Source organism: Saccopteryx leptura, chromosome 3 (genome assembly GCF_036850995.1).
Source record: "Saccopteryx leptura isolate mSacLep1 chromosome 3, mSacLep1_pri_phased_curated, whole genome shotgun sequence".
In the NCBI taxonomy this organism is placed as follows: Eukaryota; Metazoa; Chordata; class Mammalia; order Chiroptera; family Emballonuridae; genus Saccopteryx; species Saccopteryx leptura.
In genome coordinates, this window is record NC_089505.1 from 293,751,302 (window position 1) to 293,773,690 (window position 22,389).

The 22,389-nt window shown below is 44.0% G+C and overlaps 1 protein-coding gene and 1 long non-coding RNA gene across 3 annotated transcripts in view; one reads left to right on the forward strand and one right to left on the reverse strand.

The window, feature by feature from the left end:
• LOC136401100 (uncharacterized) overlaps positions 1-3,787 on the forward strand; it is a 119,050-nt gene extending 115,263 nt beyond the window's left edge. For both annotated transcript variants that reach the window (XR_010750467.1, XR_010750466.1), the window contains exon 6: positions 3,429-3,787. This is a non-coding gene — a long non-coding RNA (uncharacterized lncRNA). The remainder of the gene's footprint in view (positions 1-3,428) is intronic.
• The window catches only part of ATP6V0D2 (ATPase H+ transporting V0 subunit d2), a 33,400-nt gene that overhangs the window by 7,373 nt on the left and 3,638 nt on the right, over positions 1-22,389 (reverse strand). The window contains exons 2-5 of the mRNA XM_066378788.1: positions 17,152-17,323; positions 5,030-5,208; positions 3,819-3,898; positions 2,335-2,412 (exon numbers count right to left, since the gene is read on the reverse strand). Coding sequence (XP_066234885.1) covers positions 2,335-2,412; positions 3,819-3,898; positions 5,030-5,208; positions 17,152-17,323 — 509 coding nt within the window. The remainder of the gene's footprint in view (positions 1-2,334; positions 2,413-3,818; positions 3,899-5,029; positions 5,209-17,151; positions 17,324-22,389) is intronic.

Genomic DNA, 22,389 nt, shown 5'->3' on the forward strand with positions numbered 1-22,389 from the left:
GCACTTTCTGACATTTAGTGTACCTTGAAAAAAAATGTTCTGTATTTATCAATGTCTACCTTCTGTGTGATATAGATAAAGATGAAAAAATCTTTTGGAGTTCTCTAGTGATAAACTTTTCACTTCAAGGACTGCTTTGGCTTTTTTTTTTTTTTTTTTACACAGAGACAGAGAGAGAGTCAAAGAGAGGGATAGATAGGGACACACAAACAGGAACGAAGAGAGATGAGAAGCATTAATCATTAGTTTTTCATTGCGACACCTTAGTTGTTCATTGATTGCTTTCTCATATGTGCCTTGACCGTGGGGCTACAGCAGAAAGAGTAACCCCTTGCTCAAGCCAGCGACCTTGGGTCCAAGCTGGTGAGCTTTCTCAAACCAGATGAACTCATGCTCAAGCTGGCAACCTCAGGGTCTCGAACCTGGGTCCTCCATATCCCAGTCAGATGCTCTATTCAGTGCGCCACCGCCTGGTCAGGCTGCTATGGCTTTAACAGTTTCAAGAGAAGATAGCAAAGCGTCTTTTTTTTATTTTTTAATTTTTTTGTATTTTTCCGAAGTTGGAAACGGGGAGGCAGTCAGACAGACTCCCGCATGCGCCTGACTGGGATCCACCCGGCATGCCCACCAGGGGGCAATGCTCTGCCCATCTGGGGCATTGCTCTGTTGCAACCAGAGCCATTCTAGCGCCTGAGGCAGAGGCCATGGAGCCATCCTCAGTGCCCGGGCCAACTTTGCTCCAATGGAGCCTTGGCTGCAGGAGGGGAAGAGAGAGACAGAGAGGAAGGAGAGGGGGAGGGGTGGAGAAGCAGATGGGCGCTTCTCCTGTGTGCCCTGGCCAGGAATCAAACCCGGGACTCCTGCATGCCAGGCCGACGCTCTACCACTGAGCCAACCGGCCAGGGCCGCAAAGCATCTTTAACTGTAAAATTTAAACGATGAACTGTTTTGCGGGGAACTAATTTGACCACAAGCAGTTTCAGAATAGATTACAATATATGCAGATGAAGCTGTTCAAGTTTTCTACCCCCCCCCTTTTTTTTGCCTTTAGGGTAGTTCTTTTCAGGATTTTCTTGAAATTAGAGGTCACTGAACTACTCATGGATTTATCTACCATTGGAGTCACTGTAGCAGATAATCTCATGATTGAAGATATTCTTTGGACAAACTTGGTTTCACAGGGCTTTTCTAAGCCAGAAAAAAAAAAAAAAAAAAAAAAAAAAAAAATATATATATATATATATATATATATATATATATACTGTATTATCCCATGTTATTTAAATATATATATATATATATACATATATATATTAATTTTTAAGTCTAGGTGTCTGAGGAAGGCAGCCAGAGAGATTTAGAGATTCAGACAATGTCAAATGCCAATTGTGCCCAGATGCCTGAGATCCTTCTGAGGCCTGGATTTCTTGTGCATTTGCAGAAAATATTCAAAACAAGAGGCCTCTGGGCACAGATAAAATCTCTGATGGTAAGGGGGAATTAAAGATTAAAATAATATCAGTTAGAGGGGTAGAAGCCAGTGGTGAGCCCTTAACTGGAGTCATTCTACCCAGTGCTGGGGTGCACAAGGGCCAACCTCTATGTTAGGATTTCAATAGGGGATGATACCCCTGTGGACTTTGGTGCCAGCTTGTGAGGTCTCAGTGGCCCAATGTGCCCTCATTGGGGGAAGCTGGGAGATTCTTACGAGTTCCTATAATATACTAACAGTGCACTAATTGCCACCCACAGTTTGCTAAATTTTTAACTAGTTATGATCTCTCTTCATACTACACAGCAGAATGAATTATAAACAAACTTTTATAAACATTCTTTTCAAATTCCAAAATAACTTTTCAATGTAGAAAATTTGGAAAATACTGCTTTATTTTTTTTCGTTGAGACACCTTAGTTGTTCATTGATTGCTTTCTCATATGTGCCTTGACCACGGGCCTTCAGCAGACAGAGTAACCCCTTATTGAGCCAGTGACCTTGGGTCTAAGCTGATGAGCATTTTTTATTTTGCTCAAGCCAGATGAACCCGCGCTCAAGCTGGCAACCTCGGGGTCTCGAACCTGGGTCCTCAGCATCCCAGTTCAACGCTTTATCCACTGCGCCACCGACTGGTCAGGCAGAAAATACTGCTTTTAACTGAAGACATCAAATGACATACATATAATAAAATATGTTATATTTATATTTAACAATAAAATATATCATTATAAAACATATTTATATCAAGGAGCTTCTAAGATAAAGAAGTATCAGTAAAATTATATACATGGAAGATATATATGCACATTATTTGGCACAAAAACTTAAAAGACTCTTACCTCAAGAATGGGACACATAACTTCTGCTGTTACATCACCATAATTCTTACAGAATTTATAGAAGGCCTCCAGGTAAGACTTAAAAAGAAGAAATCAGAAAACAATAAGATGAATATATGCTCCTTTTGGAAATTTCTAGATCAGCTTTTCATAGCTTATTAAATGCTTTAATGGAAGTTGAATCATTTCTCCCATAGAGAGATATTTTGTAATAAGTTTGAAAGAAATTTTCATATTAAAGCATGTTGCACAGTCTGAAAAAGAGAACTCCATGCAAGAACAACACTGTACACATCATACCTTATAATTACTCACAAGCACTTTTCTGCATGGATCTTGGATGATCTCACATCATTGGTTCTTGCTACTTTAACAAGAGTGCCAAATTCTTTTACAAGCTCAATAAATAACTTTCAATTTGGTCCTGTGGTGACGTTTCAGCTCCCAAGAGATGCATTTGGGGGGATTTGAACACGGAGGGTTCGATGGGAAGGCAGCGCCCGGGCTGCCTGTGCCTGAGTCCCAACACTGTTATTCACTAGTGAACTGACCTCAGACAAGTAACCTCCCCTCCACACCTCTGTTTTCTCATCTGAGGGATGGAGAGAGCATGGTTGCTGGATGGATAAAGTGACTTAATGCTTATAAATTGCTCCAAACAGTGCCTTCTGTTAGCTGTGTTCAGAGATGCCTCCTGCAAGCCCGTAAGTCTCTATAACAAAGATAATGACCTGCAATGCAGTGCTTTCAAGAGGACCATATGTTTCAGCATACTGTGGTATATATGTGGAATGGTAGTCTACTCAGTTGCTCTATGAGAATGTCCGAAGGCGCTGTGGTCACACAAGGGAAAAGGCAGAGTTCACGCAGCCATTCCACAGAGATACCCAGACAGGGGTTCAGTCAGTGGCCAGATTATGCAAAGTGGTACATCTGATGTCATGCGCACAGTTGGGCAGCCTGGTATGCTGTCCACTGTCAGTAGATTAAAACTGTGTGGACAGGTTAGCTGTGAAATTCAGATGAACTCTGCGTAGCAGCAGGTTCACAATAAATGCTGGACCATCCATCAATCAACACCTTTTATGTTCCAGGTGAAGAGCTGGGCTACAGAGAAGGATGAGGAGTTTTCTCCTCTCAAGCATCTTCTGGCTGGGGAAGCGGACATGCAGGTATCCTCCAAATATGTCCCACTTCATAGTTGCAGGAGTTGGCTGATGGCCAAAGTCACTTCTAATAAAGAACTCTGGCCTGACCTGTGCTGCTGCAGTGGATAAAGTGTTGACCTGGAATGCTGAGGTCACAGGTTCAAAACCCTGAGCTTGCTGGTGAAGGCACATTCGAGAAGCAACCATTATGCTTCCTGCTCCTCACCCGTCCCCCCAAAACAATAAATAAAATCTTAAAAAAAATACCACAATAAAAATTCTGGCTATGATATTAATTTACAATAAAAAAAACATACTATTTGGGGAAACAGTTACCTTGTAGAGTTTATTGCGCAGCATTTCAATATTCAGTTCATCTAGTGCATTTTCAGACATGCAGTCTTGAAAGAATGGAGCTGAGAATGGAAGCCATCACATGAAATAAGTTCATCAAAAGCAAGATTATAAAATGTAGAAAATGTCTCCTGAATGCCCTGGCCCCTGCTCACCCAACCAGGACGCTGGAGTTTCAGTCCACAGATACCACAACCAACCTAATAGCAATGATGGTTGAAGGAGAGGCTGTTTGTGAAGCCTTTGCTATGTGCGCGCCCTGCATGGCGCGCGCGCGCACACACACACACACACACACACACACACACACACACACACTTTAGTTTATCCTCACAATGCTTGGAGCTGTTCACGTCAAGGCTTCCTTTTTGAAGTCCTCCCCCACCCCCGTTATCTAATAGCAATACTTACTATCTGTGGCCTTACTATGTGCCACATACTGAGTTGTACTTATTTAGTGTCTGATTTCGTTTTCAAAGCTCTAAAATGGGGAGACAGAGGGGAACGGAATTGCCCTGTGCCACCTAGTTGGGACCAGGCAGAGCCTGGCTTCATGTCCCTAGATGTCTGACTCCAGGCCCACTTTCCTTCCTCTGGGACCTGCACTCTTAGCATCTAACACTTGATGACACAATTTCTTTTTCTAAAACTTTTGTTCAAAGTGACAAGTATTTTGACAAATGATCAACAGGGCATTGCTACTATCCAGACTTCCTGACTATAATGTGTGCAAAATTGTCCCATTGGCATTTTGAATGCTGCTTTAGGTCATTCGACAGACGTTCCTCAGAAAAAAAATGGCATTCCTGAACTTCCTGAAACAAAACGCTTCTGATCTGAAGCCTTATTCAGAGAGATACTTCAAATGAAAGGATAAGGCACTACTACCAAACAAATAAACCTCTGGAAAAGTCATGTTTTGAACAATTACAAGTCCTATCATTTGTTTGCTGTGGTCTAGTACAGAGGAAAAGGGTTGGGAGGTGAGCCTCAGCTCCTTCTGAGTCACTGGTGACCCCGGCAGGTGACTTCATTTGTCCTGACCTGAGAAATGAGGGGGGTGGACTCGGCGTTGCCCTTCATGTCCCTTCCACTCCTGGCCTCCTCGACAGACTGACGCTGAGTCATGGGGAAAACTGTGACTCGGGTGACCACACGCAAGGGCAGCTGTAGCATCCCGTCCACGCTCATACCTAAGGGCGTTTCCACCAGGACAGCATTGAAGAGGTCGGAGGGCGTCTCTGCGATGTTCACTGCTTCCATTTCCGTGAACCGGCCCAGCGGGTGGCACTTCCCGAGGATTTCCCTCACAGATTTTTTCTGCAGCGCGCCGTTCATCAGCAGGATCACGTTGTCAATCATGTAGCTGCAGCTGGTTGTTAGGAGGGGGCTCGGCCGTTAGGAACACCACCACCACCACCACCACCACCACCACTCCCAGTCAGAGTGAAACACACCCCACCTGCAAACACCCGTCATTGGGCCCGACACTCTCATTAGGGAAGGGGGTCCCTGCATTTTGAACTCTGGGGTTTAAGAGATGTGGGTGGAGAATATTTGACTCTCTGTGGTTGCAGAGTTGAAAAGAAAACTATATTCAGTGTTATAATAACAAATTAACAGTAGGAGATGACGACCCTTGCACAGTGACTGCCCCATGGTGGGGTGGGGGAGAGGGTGTTACATGTCTGCTTTATCAGGATGGATCGACTACAGCTTAAAAATCTGAGAAACAGAAACCCAGGGCGTATTATCCAAACTTTGAAAACTGACCACTTAGATCTGCGATGAAGCCCATCATCAAGCATTCAAAATTTAAACTATTTAAAAGTGAGTTTTAAAATGTAAACACATTTAATTTTTTTATCTTTATTTATGAAAAAGATTCTGTATGTATCTCCCCTTGGAGGCTGGATTCCTATTTTATGTGACTTCTTCACCCATGTGAGCTCTGCCAGGATGTTCTGGGTGCCTGTTCCTTCATGGGCTGGGCAGCTGGGACCACCCGAGCACTGAGGTTGGGAAGTGACAGTGACACAGACCCTTCTCCACAGAGGGCCCGGTTTGCGGGAGGAACTAGGCACAGAATCCACTAGAATTGTGGCAATGTGCACACACTCTGCCAAAGAATTTACAGAGTGATTTGAGGGAGCACTCAGACCATCTGGGACTGCGCTTCTCAGGGAGGGATGGTTGAGCTGAAACTGGCAGAGCGAGTAGCCATTCAGGCAGGCAGTTAGGTGGTGGGAAGTGTCGCCAGGCAAGAGGACGTTTGTCTGGGGCTGCGCATGGTTGGGGAGGGGTCGAGACTGGGCACAGGGTCCTGGCAGCCAAGACGCAGAGTGTGGGGATTAAGGGTGATGGGAGATGCAGTGGCTGTAAGCAGAGGAGACATCGGGATTAAATAGAAGAGGTGAGTGCTTACCTAGGAAGGTATTTTACCCGAGTTATTTTTATTTAATCACGACAACACCACCATGGTGATACTAGGTACTATTATTAATCCAGAGGTAGAAACCTTATCCATGATAAATTTCCAGAAACCACCCTCTGGAAATTTCTCCCAATCCTCATCTACACTATTTAGTGGTCGAGGACAATAGAGGTCTTGGGCTGTGGAGCTGTTAACTGGGAGGAAGTATTGGAGGGCAAGCAGCTTGCGGTGGGAGCAGGTTTGGACAGAATGAGTTCAAGGTGCCCGGGAGCTATCCAGATGAGGAGTCAGGTAGCCCCCCAAGCCCGCGTCCTGAAGATAGCAGGGGTCAGAGGCACTGGAGGTCCAGGAGTGGTGGCATCTAGTCAGGAATGAGGGGATCACAGCCCAGTGAGTAGAGTTCTGTCCCGAGACCTCTGAGGAATATCAACTGAGAACTCTGGGGAATTCCAACATGTAAGGACCTCGATGGATCCCAAGAAGGACTGACAGACTGTGGGAGGGAAGCCAGCACAGAACATTCTGGGAAGTTTTAGAGAATTCTAGGAAGGGGGTGAAGTATCAGTGGCCACAGGGAAGTCCAGTCACAGATGCAGTGTCCGCAGGACACAGCCACTAAGAGGTCATCTGGGGATGCAGGGAGGACACTTTGTGTGGACTTCATGGAAGTGGGTGGGTGGAGGCAGAACCCTGGTGCCTACGTGTTTAAAATGAGTGGAAGTAAAGAGGTTTAACAAATAGAGTTCAAACTACAACCTGGACGTAAAGGAAGAAGAAGATAACGATGTGGAGACCCAGCAGCCAACAGGGCGACTCATTTCCAGTTTGGGTTTTTAAGACCAGAGGCAAATGGCCTGGCCAGATAGCTCGGTTGGTTAGAACACTGACCCGAAGTGAAGAGGTTGCTGGTTCGATCCCCAGTCAAGGAACATACAGGAACAGCTTGATGTTTCTGTTTCTCTTTCTCTCCCTTTCTCACTTACTAAAATGAATAATAATAATAATAATAATAATAATAATAATAATAAGACCAGAGAGAACTGGAGATGTTTAAACAAGAGGGCGAGGTTGCCCGTTAGAACAAAGGGACAGCAGATGGGTGAGTCGAGGTCCTCTAGTGATGAGACTCAACCACGGCTGCAGTCCAGGATTAGAAATCACACCTTTCACTGAGTGTCCTGGAGCTGGGCTGCATTTCCTGATGGAAAACTCTCCTTCACAGTGGTGGTGCTCTGCAGCTCGCGCCAATGAAACACCCAGGGAAGGGAGGCCTGGAGTAGGCAGTGGTCTCTTTATAAAAAAACACACATGACCATAAGGTCTCTACACCTCCCAACCAGCAGAAACAAATGTAGACATTATGGAACTTTAGAATCCTCCTTCTCCCTTGAAGATGATACTAGAATGGAAGTGCTTACATAAATGTCCCTGTATGACTCAAAAGCTATTACCCGAGAAGGCAGCCACTGGCACTTAATCCTAGCAGACGTTTAATTGTTTCCTGTGATGTAAGCATGTGAGCTGCTAACGGTCCCAATCTGTAGATGACTGCAGCACCCGTGGTGACGGCCAACCGACATCAATGGTGTAAAGATTTAGCCCACACAGAACACTCAAACTTATGCCTGTGAGTGTGTGTGTCTGTGCATATGTGTGTACTGAGTCTTGTTATTGTATACAACAAAAGCAAAGGCGATAGAGAGCAATTCTGGTTGATTTCAACTCATTACTTAGTGGCTTTGTTTCTAACGTGGGCCAGTAGCACTGGTTCTCACAGCGTCGTTCAGGAAATGAAGTGAGAACCCAGGCTTAGCCCACGGCAGGGTCAGGACAGGGAGTCTCTCTCCTGTGCCCTACCTCATCCCTGTCCATCACACATATGCAACCAGGTATATAATAAGGCTCTTGGAGTGGCAGGGGGATAATGTGCCAGGAAGATAGTTTACTGTCTCCAGACTAATCTTTATAGACTTCCAGGGTCATGCATATGGTGGTTAGCAATGAAATCACTGCTGATGGAGCCCAAGTAATTTTTGAGCCTAACGACACCTAGGAACTCACCTGGTGCAAAACCCTCGTGTTTTGGGTACTTGTGCTGGTAGGTACTCTTTGCATGGACTTCATGGAAATGGGTCGGTGGAGGCAGAACCCTGGTGCCTACGTGTTTAAAATGAGTGGAAGTAAAGAGGTTTTACAAATAGAGTTCAAACTACAACCTGGACGTAAAGGAAGAAGAAGATAACGATGTGGAGACCCAGCAGCCAACAGGGCGACTCATTTCCAGTTTGGGTTTTTAAGACCAGAGACAAATGACCTGGCCAGTTAGCTCGGTTGGTTAGAACATTGACCCGAAGTGAAGAGGTTGCTGGTGTCAGACCCAGGATTAGTGTCTATTCAGTCAGATGAATTTCTCTCCCACTCACTGTCTAGACAAACATCCTCATGTACAGCCCCTCCTAAACATTTTTGTTCTGTAACTGTTATGGCACCTGCAGAAATCATTACGGAGGAAGTGACTCAGTTTCAAAAATTTCAGGTTGTAAGAATAATTTTTCAAAATGACAACCCTTTGTAAGGATTTTACTATGTGCCAGGCATAATGTGCGTGTTCTCACTCAACCTCACAATTCAGCGCTTTGTGGACCATGATTGTCATCACTTCACAGGTGAGAAACAGGCTCAGCAGTATTCACAGCTCATCCCAGGTCACTGTGAGGAAAGAGGCAAAGTCGGGACCTGGAGGCCAAACTCTGGCTCCCTGTCAGATAAGGCAGCTAAGGCCAGACAACATTTTGGCATTTCCTTTTGGTCTTAGAGCTCCTCTCTCTTTTGCTCCCACACCTGTTTCAGGGTCTTCAGAGGAACTGAAATACCAGTCCTGCTGATAACTTTCAGACTGTGGGCTGAGGGGACAGTTGTGAAAACGGCAAATGATGGTGAGACGCGAACACGGCAAGTTAGAGCAACTGTTGCACGGATAAAACTAAGTACTCAAGGGTCATTACCAGCAGCTGAGAAATGGCTGTCATTCACTGAGCACTCTGGCATGAGACAGAAGAAGAGAAACATCTTCTGAGAACACAGGACAGTGAAACTCAAGTCTAGAAGGAACGTGGCAGATCCCTTCTGAAGACACAGCTACTGTGACTGGAGGGTGTTTATATTATACATCCTTTCAGGCTTCTGTGGTCAGACCTTGAGCTGAGCATGAGCCTGCATTATCTAACTTCCCCAAACCTTAGAGATATTCAAGGTATGCAGAGAGGAAGACATTTGTCAACAGAAGGACATGAGGGCACCAGAGATTTCAATAAATTTCTAGAACATTTGAAACAGATAGGATCTTATTGATAGAACAGAGCAAAAAGAAAAAAAAAAAGCCACAGGTCGAAATGTACACATGATAAAGCAGTGGCCGTGTTGGGAAATGTCCAGGGACATGTCCAGCTTGGCTCGGCTTAAGGTGAACAGAGACCAGGCTGGGGTGTGGTGAGACAAGGAGTCGGGACAATGAACTTGGAAAGGGTTGACTACCACCATCTTCACCCAGTCCTGTGCAAATGAAACCACGCAAATGGCAAACACGTGTAAATCCCAAGTTTCCCTTTTTTTAAAATAGGGCGTAGAGAAGATTAAAATAATTGTAAAAAGCAATTAATTTTGCTCTCACAGTCATTTCTTCTTCCAACAAAATAAAATACTGAAAAATTGCTCGGCAGTCAGTACTGCCTGTAATGACGTATTTCAGAACAAGAACAAGAACACCGACTACTATGCATTTCCCAAACTCTTGGCAGTTCTGGAGCCTGTAGAGGACTTTCCTCTGGTGCTTAAGTTTCTCTACAATCTTGCTCTAACCCGGCTGTTCAGATGAAAAATCCCCCACTCACTGGTCCTTTTCTACATCAGTGTCTTTGTTCCTACTTTCTCTACAGGAGAGCTTCCCTTCCCTGGTGACTGCTAAAAATTGAAGTCTTTCCCATCCTTTAAGATTATATTCAAATGCCACATTTTTCATTAAGCTTTAAAAATGGCTCCAGCTAGAAGTGATGTTTTTGCTTTCTCTAAATTTTTTGTATTTATATTTATCTCGGGATAAAATTAATGTTCAATACACATTGGCATTAACAATGGTGAGCTTGAGAATAGTTAGCTTATTCATTCATGAATATTTATTATATATTTAAGGAGATAAGACTTGGATGCTAGCACTAATTGTGCTACTGTTTGATCAGGTCACTTTACATGTTCGTCGTAAACACAGTTCTACCCATCTCTATTAGTGACAACATCCTTCAAGACGGGGACTCTTCAGCACATTTTTATAGTCTCTGAGAGGCCAGAACCATGTGTGCCCAGAACACAAACACAATGGTAATTTTTTTAAAACAATAAATTTTCCTCTCTGTTCATACACTTAGGTTAACTCTGATCCCCACCAGGTAAATGGAGGTGAGAGAGGTAACTGCTACCTGGCACCTTACCCCGAGCTCCTTTTCTAGAGTCACAGACACCTATTTCTTGCTTTTTCTATACTTTTCTTTCTTTATTTTTATTTTTTTGTATTTTTCTGAAACTGGAAACGGGGAGAGACAGTCAGAAAGACTCCCGCATGCGCCCGACCGGGATCCATCCGGCACGCCCACCAGGAGTGATGCTCTGCCCACCAGGGGGAGATGCTCTGCCCCTCTGGGGTGTCGCTCTGCAGCGACCAGAGCCACTGTATAGCCTGGGGCAGAGGCCAAGGAGCCATCCCCAGCACCCGGGCCATCTTTGCTCCAATGGAGCCTTGGCTGCGGGAGGGGAAGAGAGAGACAGAGAGGAAGGGGGAGGGTGGAGAAGCAAATGGGTGCTTCTCCTATGTGCCCTGGCCGGGAATCGAACCCAGGTCCCCCACACGCCAGGCCAACGCTCTACCACTGAGCCAACCGGCCAGGGCCTATACTTTTCCATTGAGGAGAATTTTACATAAGAGAGACTGCTCCAATGTCACCCTACTCTATAAATGTTTGTGGACATTATGCAACTCACAGGAAAACGCCCACGAGTGCCTCTTCCGGACAGTTAGATGGGTAAACATGTTGAGTGTTTATCCTTCTCTGCTCTGTACTCAGCCAAGAACAATGGTGACCAGGTCTCACCTTTATCATACTCAAAATGCCAGTCGTAACAGGTTTGGGAAAATCTGATTTCTTACGTCAAGAAGAGAAAAAAACAGCCAAAGGGACAGGAGAGAAACAAGGATGAGAGAACAAACTGCTCATATCTATCATAATCTAAAATCTGCATATCCGTTGACAAAGCAATTTTACTTCTGGGAATCTATCCTAAAGAAATTCTGGCCTGAGAAAGCCCAGCTAGATGTACAATGAAGTCTGTGGCAGCATTAAATTAAATAGCAGAGAAACGAAACCACTCAGGTGGACCAAGGGGAAAAGGAACACCCAACACAATGGAGCACAATATGTGCTTTAAATAAGATAGTTCTATAAGTCTATGTAGAAAATTCTTAATAGATTACAAATCATATGAACACTGACTACTATGCATTTCCCAAACTCTTGTTCTAAAACAAACAAACAAACAAACAAATAAAACCACCTATGTAGGTATAATTGTATGTGTGTTTGTTTACACACATATATAACTTTTTTTTTTTACAAAAAGGTTTGGAAATATAATGCAACAAATTTATGAGTGGTTACCTCTGGTCTCTGGGAAATAGGTACTGAAGTACAGTCTTTATCTGCTTCCTTATTTCTAAAATGACATTAATATTAGTAACACCTGATAGGGTTGTTGTCAATAGTAAATAAATTTGATATACATGAAGTGATTATAAGAGTCTGGCTTGTAGCGAGCACTATATAAACCAAGGGATTAAGCAAAAATTCAAAAAAGGAAGATAAAAGAAAACAACTCATAAACACAGACAATAGCCTAGTGATTACAAGAAAGGGGACTAGGGGGAAGTAGAAAAAGAATAAATGGTGTTGGAAGAAGTCGGGAGCTAAGGTGGTGAACACACAACACAATATACAGATGATGTATTACAGAATGTAAACCTGAAACCTATGTGATTTTATTAACTGACATCGCCCCAATAAAATCAATACATTAAAAAAAAACTTTTAGAAACACACATGCTCTTCCATTGAAAAAATAAAGCAAACAAGGTAAGGTAAGATGAGAGCCTTGGCTCTGTGGCTCAGCGGCGGGGTGGATTCCAGGACAGCCTCAGATCTCTTTCCTAACAATTACTGGGGGCGGTGCAATAGAACTTGGGAGAGCCGGTTCCTGGGACCAGCCATGCCCCCTGGTGGCTGACCTACACCTAACCAGGAAGTGGATGGAAAGCAGAGGAAGAGATTTTGCAGAGGGGAACTGTCGTGTGGATGGCAGCCTAAACACATCCACATCCATGACTTTAAATTAACATCCTTAACCCTTGGACACAAACTTCGCTGATGTCGCGTGGCATTGGCCACCCGTCAGCAGTGCTGTCTGCCAGATCTGCCTCTGGTTTTTACCCCTAACACATTGACTAACAAATCACCGATATTCAAGTGTTTTATAAACGATAAAATTCTGAATTGTCTGGGAGGGTTTTTCTAGCACTGTGTAAGGTGTTAATTACAGGACTACATATTGATTTAACAAATATCCAGTGGTCATGATATACTATGGAATCCAGGTAGAACCACAAATAGAAATAAAGTTTATAGCCAAGAGAGACTGTACTCTCCTAACGGTTTCTCTCCTATCCTCACCGCTGTCAGAGGAAATCAGATTTTCTAAATGAAAACACGTCCATTGCTAACAGCCCTGGTGTTACTGCTATTGCTACCCAAACTACCTCCCCACTTCCAGCTTTGCATTAGCATTGTACCCAGTGTTTTGTGACCACTTGTATTCTTATATACAGCTTTTAAACATCACTAATGACTAGTTATATTTGGAATTTTAAGCATTTTTTTTTTTTTTTTTATAAACAGAGTATATTTTAACTAGGTCAACTCGGTAGTTTGTTGTGAAATGACCATGCTCGCTTAATTAACACTAAGACTTTTTCCATATTCAAAATTCTAATATTAGCAAACAATCAGAGGCGGATTAAGGTCAGTTGCGGCCCCGAGCACAGAAGAAAATATTGGGCTGCTTAAAAAAAGAGAGACGGAGAAAATAAAAATACATGTTAACCATATTTTTAAATAAATAAAAAATATGTACTATTAATGTTAAAATTGCTCATATGAAACCAAACTTGGTGTCACTAGAAAGAAGTATAAAGTTGGGGGTTTGTGGGGCCCTTCAGAAGTCAGGGCCCAGGGCGCCTGCCATTAAATCTGCCTCTGCAAACAATACATTGTGGAATCATCACATAAGAGGAATGGTTGATCGACTGCGTCAGTCATCGTAGATACACAGCATTTCCACATATATTTGGGGAATATTTCCATCATGTGACACCTGTCCCTCAATCCAAAGTCTATAAAACCTGGCAGCTTCCTGACTCAGTTAAAATCAGACTGTCCTCTGTCATCATCAATGGTCAGATTTTCTGAATTCATCTAAAATCTGAGCCAACTAATTTTACAAAGTCTAGCCTATTGTTAACAGTTATTTCAAACCATGATCCCTATTCTCTTTAGATCGTGGCTCTGGCAAGTTACTGCTCTTAGGTTTTAGTTTTTTTCATCCATAAAATGGGGCTAGGAACCTAGTAAAGCTCATCAGGATGATTAAATGGGACTGGGTGTAGGGCCCCGGAGTAGGGCAATATGCTACAAATGCTGCCCAGTATGCTGACCATCATTTCTACTCCCACATGCAGGGCCACCCTGTCTCTCAGCTCAGGGATCTTTGATGTCTTTGTAATGTCCCATGACAGACATCTGTCCAGGAGGCATCGTAGGCGACACTGATGATCAGATAAGAAGTTGTATCTGAGGTCACCCTAAACCCAAGCACTGGGCAGGGGGAGCCGTGTGAGCACACCTGGCCTCATCTCCGTCTCCTTATATTGTGAGTTTTTGCTAAAGATTTTTATATTTAAGAGAGAGTCTTGCAGATTCCAACACACTTCCTTAGCCTGCTATTGGAGACTGTCCATATTCTGGCCTGAATTTACTTCTCTAGCCTCCTTTCCCCGTGTCTCCCCCTCCCTCTCTGCACCCCCGGTCCAGCCAGACTGACCGGTTGCTCACTGAGCACAAGCCTTCAGCCCGGAGTCTCAGCCTTCTCTGGTCCCCAAACTCTGCCCATCTCCAGGCACGGAAGTAATGACACCCTGAGGGGAAGGCTTTCCAAATCCTCTCAAAGAAACTAAGTCAGTCCCAGGTTCATATCTAGTCTTTATCCCCGAATCACTGTATCTGTTGGCAGCGGTATCCTGCCTATCAGTGAAGTCCTGAGCTGGAGCACTGACTGGAGGCTGGACGGAATGGGCTGGGAACCGCGCACTGACCACGCCTTCAGCGCACCCGCCCGCTGCCTCCTCACACTGCGGCCACTGTAGTAGGAATAGAACAGTGTCGTAACCCTAAGGACCCCCCTCTTGCTTAGTTAAAGACAGCAACTTCAGCTGCCACTCTAGTCTCAGTCCTGATGCCAAAATACATTCTAGAGGAACCAGAGTGTTAGATGGAAAAAATAAAACATCAACGGTAAATGAATGCAAGAAGAGACCGGTGGATTTATGAATTTGAAATAGGGAAGGCCTTTCTATGCAGGATACAATAATCAGAAGTCAGTAAATTAAAAGAATGATGATTAGAGCTAATTAAAAATTTTCAATGTTTCTACAGTAAAAAATATAAAAATTAAATTATATCAAACTGAGAAAATAATTTTGCAGTACAGGGGGTCCTCGGGTTACAGGAGCGAACTAGTTTGGTTGCATGGCGGAACACTAGGCAGTACAGTGTATGCTCAGTATACTTATGTCCTTCTCCTTTTTCTGTGGCTTAGTTGTGTTTTTATCTTCTAGATTGTGATTTTACAACTGTGTTAGGATAGGTAAGCAACTTAGGCTAGGGTGTGTTTCGACTTACACCAAAATTTGGGTTACGTCACTGTCATAGGAATGAAACTCTGTCCTAACCCTAAGGACCCCTCTATATAATATATCATTAAGGGTTAACTTTCTTAATTACAAGGAGCCCTTACATATCAACCAAAATATAGATATTCCAACAAAAAATAGGTAAAGTGTCTGTCAGGTAGCAAATACAGATGACTAGCTAATTAAGGGATATAAATTAAAGCAAAAAGATACAGTTGTAGTTTTTTTTAAACCTATTGGATGGGCATTTAAAAAGAATGTCTGATATTCTTAATGGTGTTAAGGACACAGGCTTTCTCATGCACTCCTTTGGGATTGCAAATCCCAAAAAGTAACTCCTTTGGGGTTACTTTTGTTAAGTACAACTGAGGAAAAAAAAAAGACATTCCTTTAATTCACTACTTCCACTGCTAGAAATTTAGCCTGGAAATAAATTCAAGACTTGCACAGTAATAAGCTAATTGTGCAGCTTTTTATAATGGAAAAAGATGGACATAGATGACTGGTCAATTGAGTCATGAGACGTGCCATGTACAGAATTCTATGTAGTTATTAAGAAGGAATGATGCTGACAAGAATAGTTTTAAGAAATATTAAGTGGAAACAAAGTGCAGAAGGTAGATGACCACGTCCATATGAACTTGAAGTGTGGGGGAGGGGAGGGTTGAGTGTGTATCAATATAAATCCCCAATTGTACATATTTTTCTGGGAAAGTACATAAGAAACGGAGAAGTGTTACTTTTAGGGAGAGGAACTGAGCAAGGAAGCAAGGGACATGTGGAATAGAGGAATATTTTCCTTGTATGCCTTTTCCTTGAACCATTCTAGGGCTAAGACCTCTTGTGCATAACTTCGTATGGTACATCTAGATCTGCCGACCCCTGTTCCTAGCCTCAGGGGTCCCAAGTTTCTAGTGCTGGGTATAATGTATTAACTGGGTAAATAAAAGGACCAGCACAACTGTGTGCAAGTTCAATGTTTTTTAGAATGAAGGGCCTTCACAATGAAAGACTGTGAAGGGTGAACCCAGCACACCGTGGTCATGACAGGGACTCCTTATCCTGTCGCAAGGGGGTTCAGGAAAGGGCAGAACAACTCGTGATATTTCATTCCCATCCTGATAGGTGATCCATCCAAAAATGTCACATAGTACCTACCATCCATCCCCACATCCCCACGCTGGCCCTAACACTTTAACCATCAGCACCACTTGTTGTTTTAAAACTGAAAACTGAGCCAGACCAGGTGTGAGCACAGTGGATAGAGTGTCAGACTGGGATGCAGAGAACCCAGGTTCGAAACCCTGAGGTTGCCGGCTTGAGCATGGGCTCATCATCCATCGCTGGCTTGAGCCCAAAGGTCGCTGGCTTGAAGCCCAAGGTCACTGGCTTGAGTCTAAGGTTGTTGGCTTAAGCAAGGGGTCACTCGCTCTGCTGTAGCCCCCTGGTCAAGGCAGGTATGAGAAAGCAATCAATGAAAAACTAAGGTGCTGCAATGAAGAATTGATGCTTCTCATCCCTCTCCCTTCCTGCCTGTCTGTCCCTATCTGTCCCTCTCTCTGTCTCTATCACACACAAAAAAAAATCCAAAAACTGAAAACAGGGCTTTTTCCAGAGGCCTACACAATCAGGTAGATAAGTCAGAGACATCTCTTTTCTAACAAGGGAAGTGCGACTCCCCAAGCTTGTCAGTTGCTGAGGTTTGCATGTATCCAAACGTACAAACAATAGGAAAGGTCTTCAGCCAAAACTCCACCTAAGACCCCAACTGCATCTGCAGGCACGATCCCACACCAGGACATTCTGCTGTCACTCACGTCATGTAGGTGAAAAACGTGCTCAGGGGCTCCAGGGAATGATTTCGGAAATACTCAAACTCTCCGCACAGCTTTTTCCTCATCTCGGTGTCGATTTTGGAAACAGTAAGGGGGTTTGTCTGATTAGCCAGGAAGTTGCCGTAGTCAGTGGTCTGGAGATGAACCTTCAGGTCTGAAATTGAATGAAACCCCAAAGCAGGTCAAATTTGGAGCATGCAGTAACAGCCTTTGCACAGTACTGATTCTATGTTATCTTCATGATAAATGCATACTCGATTATTATTACTTATTATTAGATCTTAATATAAGGTCTCTGTATAGATTTAGACAAGTGTATTTCTCTAAAGCAATAAACAACTCAAGGTTAATAAGAATAGCCTAGGACAATATACAGTTTTTCAGTTTCCTAAAAAATGTAGAATTGTCTAGCACAGCTGAAAAGAACATTAACAGCCACCTAGTGCAGAGATGAAGCATGGGGTTCACCAGCATTAGTCATAAGAAACAGTTGCTTGTAAAACAAGTTGAGGAGGACTGGGTAGGACATCTTTTATCCTGAAGACAACAGGAGCCGCTGGGGGACCAGGGATTCTTCAACATCTGAGATTCAGTAGCCAGGTCTTCTTCCTTAGGATCTGGAATAGCTAGATTATATTGTACATTGGGAATACTGTTTACCTGAATGCAGAATTTACTTGTTCGGTTACCTATTTAATTAACTTAATTTTTTTAATTTACTTTTTTTTTTTGGTTGCCACATCTTGTTTGTCCTTTGTTTTTGCAGTTCAGAATTTCATATTATTCAACAGTTTGCATTCTCAGTGCTGAGGACTATTTGCCAACAGAAGGGACACAAATGGTATTTCTTTCAGAACCATGATATTTTGCTCATGGGACATATGTTTCATTTAAACAAAACAACTGTCAAACCTTTCTGATGCCAAGGAGACCCTGAAATTAAATGTCTCTTAGCGATGTTGTCATGCTGTACCCAATGTGCGGGCAAAAGGGAGATGCAGTGGATGGGACTTTTCATCCCAGCACCAAAAGGATCCAGGAGACACTTGAATTGAGATCCTAAGTGTTGGAATCCATGGGAGTCCGAAAGACCAGAGTAACAGGCTTTATTGAAAGGAAGAAAGGAACCCTGCCGGGCACTTCTCCCGGGGGGAGAAGAGCACCGGTTACAGACTAGGGGTGAGTTATATAGTGTTTGGGAGAGCCTGAGGGGATACTGAGGCAAAAGTCCTGGTATGTCGGGAATGCTCCTCCTTGGGGGGCTTCGAGCATGTGGGTGTTGAATCAAAAGTCCTGGTGTGTCCAGAGCCCCTCCTTGGGGCGGGTTGTCAACTTTTTGGAATTCCTTTGTCTCAGGGGCGATAGTCTAGTAAGGGTGAGGTCTGACAGATAAGCGGAACATCAAGAGGGCAGTTTGAAATTCACGTACCTATCATTAAGAACATCTTAGGATCTGCAATGCTCGCTCCCAGACAGCGATGGATCACCAACAACAATGCTTACACATAGATTTATACTTTTCAAATGGGTTTAGTCTTTCTTCCTTGCCTTTTCTGAAGTGCTTATCTAAGTAGGTGTGTGATAAATAGGGCTCTGTGGTCAAATACATTTGGAACAAACAGGCTCCCACACTGCAGGAGGGGGAAGGCTTTGACGCATTAATTTGAACGCTCTTTGGTATAGCACCTCCCCAGCCACTGGGAAACAAGGGAGCTGCACGCATGGCACACTTTGGAAAATTACACTGCTTTTTCATCCAGAGCTGTTGTGTGGCAAGTGGTAGGTTTTATTCTTTTTTTTTTTTTTTTTTAATGAGGAAATGAAATGTTTTCCAAACTATGGGATCACTACCAACTCAATCAGATTATTAGGTCCCAAACAGCAATGGAAAGAAAATTAAAAGGCCTGCATTAGGCTCTTATCATTATACAGAGGGGTGTGTGTGTGCGCGCGCGTGTGTGTGTACGTGTGTGTGCGCGCGCACATACACACAAGGTCATGGTGGCAAAAGGGTCTCCTGTGGGCTCAGTTACTGGACTCAGGGATTTTTAACTTGGATCACTTGGCTAAAGAGGCAGGACAGGGACCTGGACATCGTGGTTATTTCTATTTATGTGTCGGGCAGATAGGTTACAGACAATGATGACTGTTTCGTTGTTTATTTTCTGGCTGCTTCCTGTTTGGGACTCTCTATGAAAGGGAGTGTGCAGATCTTCCAATCTCTAGAGATCCCTGAGAAGGGGCTACCCTTGCCCAGGCCCTGCCATTCTCCACACTCTGCAGTTTCCTGTCTACAGAGCAGGGGCAGAACCTAGGCTTCAGGTTGCTGTGGGGGTTAAACAGGACAAACGTGAGGAGCTGCATGGAGAAGCCACCCCATCTTATTATTCCTTTCTCTCCTCACTTGCGCCCATCCATGTCTAGAATAATTTGATTCTATTGGCTAAGGACTGTGGTGTTTACTTTCTAAACTGGCAGTTTTTCAATCAATGGGTTGGGAATGACCATCACATCTTATTATTACTCCGATTTTAATAAATATATCACTATTATATAAACCAGAATTCTTCCTCCACGTTTGCTAACTCTTCCATCTTATATCAACAAAAATCAAGTCCTCATTGGTGCTTCACCACCCCACAGAGCCTACATTTCCATAATGACCTCTGAGTCCCACCCCTGAAGCAGCTGGTTTCCAACTCCTGGCTGCCCCTCAAGTCACCGTGGCCATCTCCTCATTGACTGCATAGACAGAATGGTTTTACTATACATTGTCACTTAATAGTAACCCCCATCTCCCTGGATGGAGACACAGAGGCCCAGAAAAAGAGCCTGAGTACTTGACTGAAGACCAGCCACACCTGTTCTCATTCAGCATCTCAAAGCTCTATAGCCCCACCTTCAAGGTCCTTCAACATTCTTTTGAAGCCTGAATTCCAGCCTTATCTCCAGGCATGCTAGCACTGCAGCCAAACTGGCTCAGTTCCCCATCCATTCACCTTTATGTTTTTCTTATCAGAAATCTATTACTTTTCCCCGTGGACCTAGAATATCTCACCAGCTCAACTCCCTTCTCCTCCCCACCTACCCCATCTCATTGGCATTTCCTAGCTTACTATCCTCCAAAATTTGGAATCCTATCCCAAACACCATTAACCATAACCATGAAGCTGGAAGAATTATTTCAGGAATTCAAGAGCCCTAGCAGAAAGGGGAAACAAATTCTCATTGTAAACATACCAGAGTTCAGGGATACTTAAGAGTTCCCAGGAGTTCTCACAACTTATAGTCTACAAAACATCTTCAGAAATCTCTGCTTGCCCCAGAAATGGGGAGGTAGACCAGGGAGACATCATCTAAGGGGTCTTATTTTTCTTCTCTAACGTGGAAGCCCTTTTGGGGCAGGGACTATATCTTTTTTATCTACACTTCTTTGGCTGTGGCTAGAAAGGGCTTACTATATGTAAAGCCAGAAGCCACGGCCAGGGCTACCATCACAGCAGCCCGGTCCATGCAGGTTCACATTGGATTCGGACAGTTGGTAAAGAAACAACGGAGCCAAAAACTGATGGGCCATCTTCTTTAATCCTAGCTTGCACCCGGCGGGCAAGTAAAAAACACACACTGGGCTCCAAAACCCACTCACATTCAGTGCTCACAAAGCTACTGACTTATCCAAGTTTCCTAGAATCAAAGGTTTCTAGCTCACCAGACTTATTCACCTCTGTTCCCCATCTCCTTCTGTTGGGCAGATAAAATGTATTATGCTCACTTTGTTAAAAACGGCGCTGCCCACGTGAGGACGTTGCCCAGGTGATATTAATGTGTGTTGAGAATCCTTGTAGCCTGGGGCTTGGTTTTGGGATTAAGCCTTTCCTACCCTTTTTGATGTGGGGTGGTACAATCCAATCATACCTCAGAGAAGTGACTTTGTATATTGGATTAGAGGTTGTGAAGCTACAGTATAAAGTGGGGGCAAAACGGGAGTTTGCCCTCTTGGTTCCTGAGGTTAGCATGAGAGAGCGGAGAGAGTAGAGCCAGCAGCTAAAGGAGGCCACGTGGAGGAGGCCAGGAGAAGCAGCCAAGATGGCAGAGTGCTGAGTGAGATGCCAGTTTGTGCAGAGTTTGTATCTGGGATAAGGAAGGAGATGGGGAACTGAGGAGAAGAAGGCTGGTGAGCTAGAAACCTTTGATTCTAGGAAACTCGGATAAGTCAGTGGCTTTGTGAGCACTGAGTGTGACTGGGTTTTGGAGCCCAGTGTGTATTTTTACTTGCCCGCCGGGTGCAAGGTAGGATTAAAGGCTATGGCCCATCAGTTTTTGGCTCCGCTGTTTCTTTACCGACTGTCCGAATCCAATCCGAACCTGCATGGGCCGGGCTGCTGTGATAGTGGCCCCGGCCCTGCCTGCTGGCTTTACACCTTCCTTCTCCAGCATCAAACTGCACAAACTGGCCTCTCAATGAACACTCTGCCATCTTGGCTGCTTCCCCTGGCCTCCTCCGTGTGGCCTCTCTTTGCTCTGATCTCTTCTCTAATGATAATCTCAGGAACCAAGAGCAAGCTCCCGTTCTGCCCCTATTTTATAGTGTAGAAATGCAAACCTTTAATCCAATATACAAAATAGGGAAGTCTCTAATACAAAGTCACTTCTCTGAGGCATGATTGGATTGTACCATCCCACATCAAAAAGGGTGGGAAAGGCTTAATCCCAAAACCAAGCCCCAGGCTACAACGATCCCCAACACACATTAATATCACCTGGGCAACGGCCTCCACGTGGGCAGTGTCATCTTTAACAAAGTGAGCATAATACATTTTATCTGCCCAACACTATACAGTTGCTGAATTAACTCCCACTTGGAGGCACAGTGGGAAAGGAATGAAGGTCGTGTTCCTGCACAGGGACGGCATTGTTGGTGAGATATAATCTGCTCTTCTCCCTCCTTCCAAAGAAAGATGACAGGGAGGACATGGGAAAGGCTTGCTCCTGAGTCCCCGAGTCCTCTCACCACAGCTGAAAGCCATGGACACTTCCACCATATGTTTTCGAAGATGATCATTACTAAATTCCAGAGCTCTGAATTGTCCGCTGTACTGCTTTGTTTTTTTTTTTGCAGGTAAAAGAATATTTACAACTGTCTTGGTCTGTATTTGTAAAAACCTGGTGAAAATACACCATTGCCATAAGAAGGCATGAAGGAACCTCACTGCATGTTAG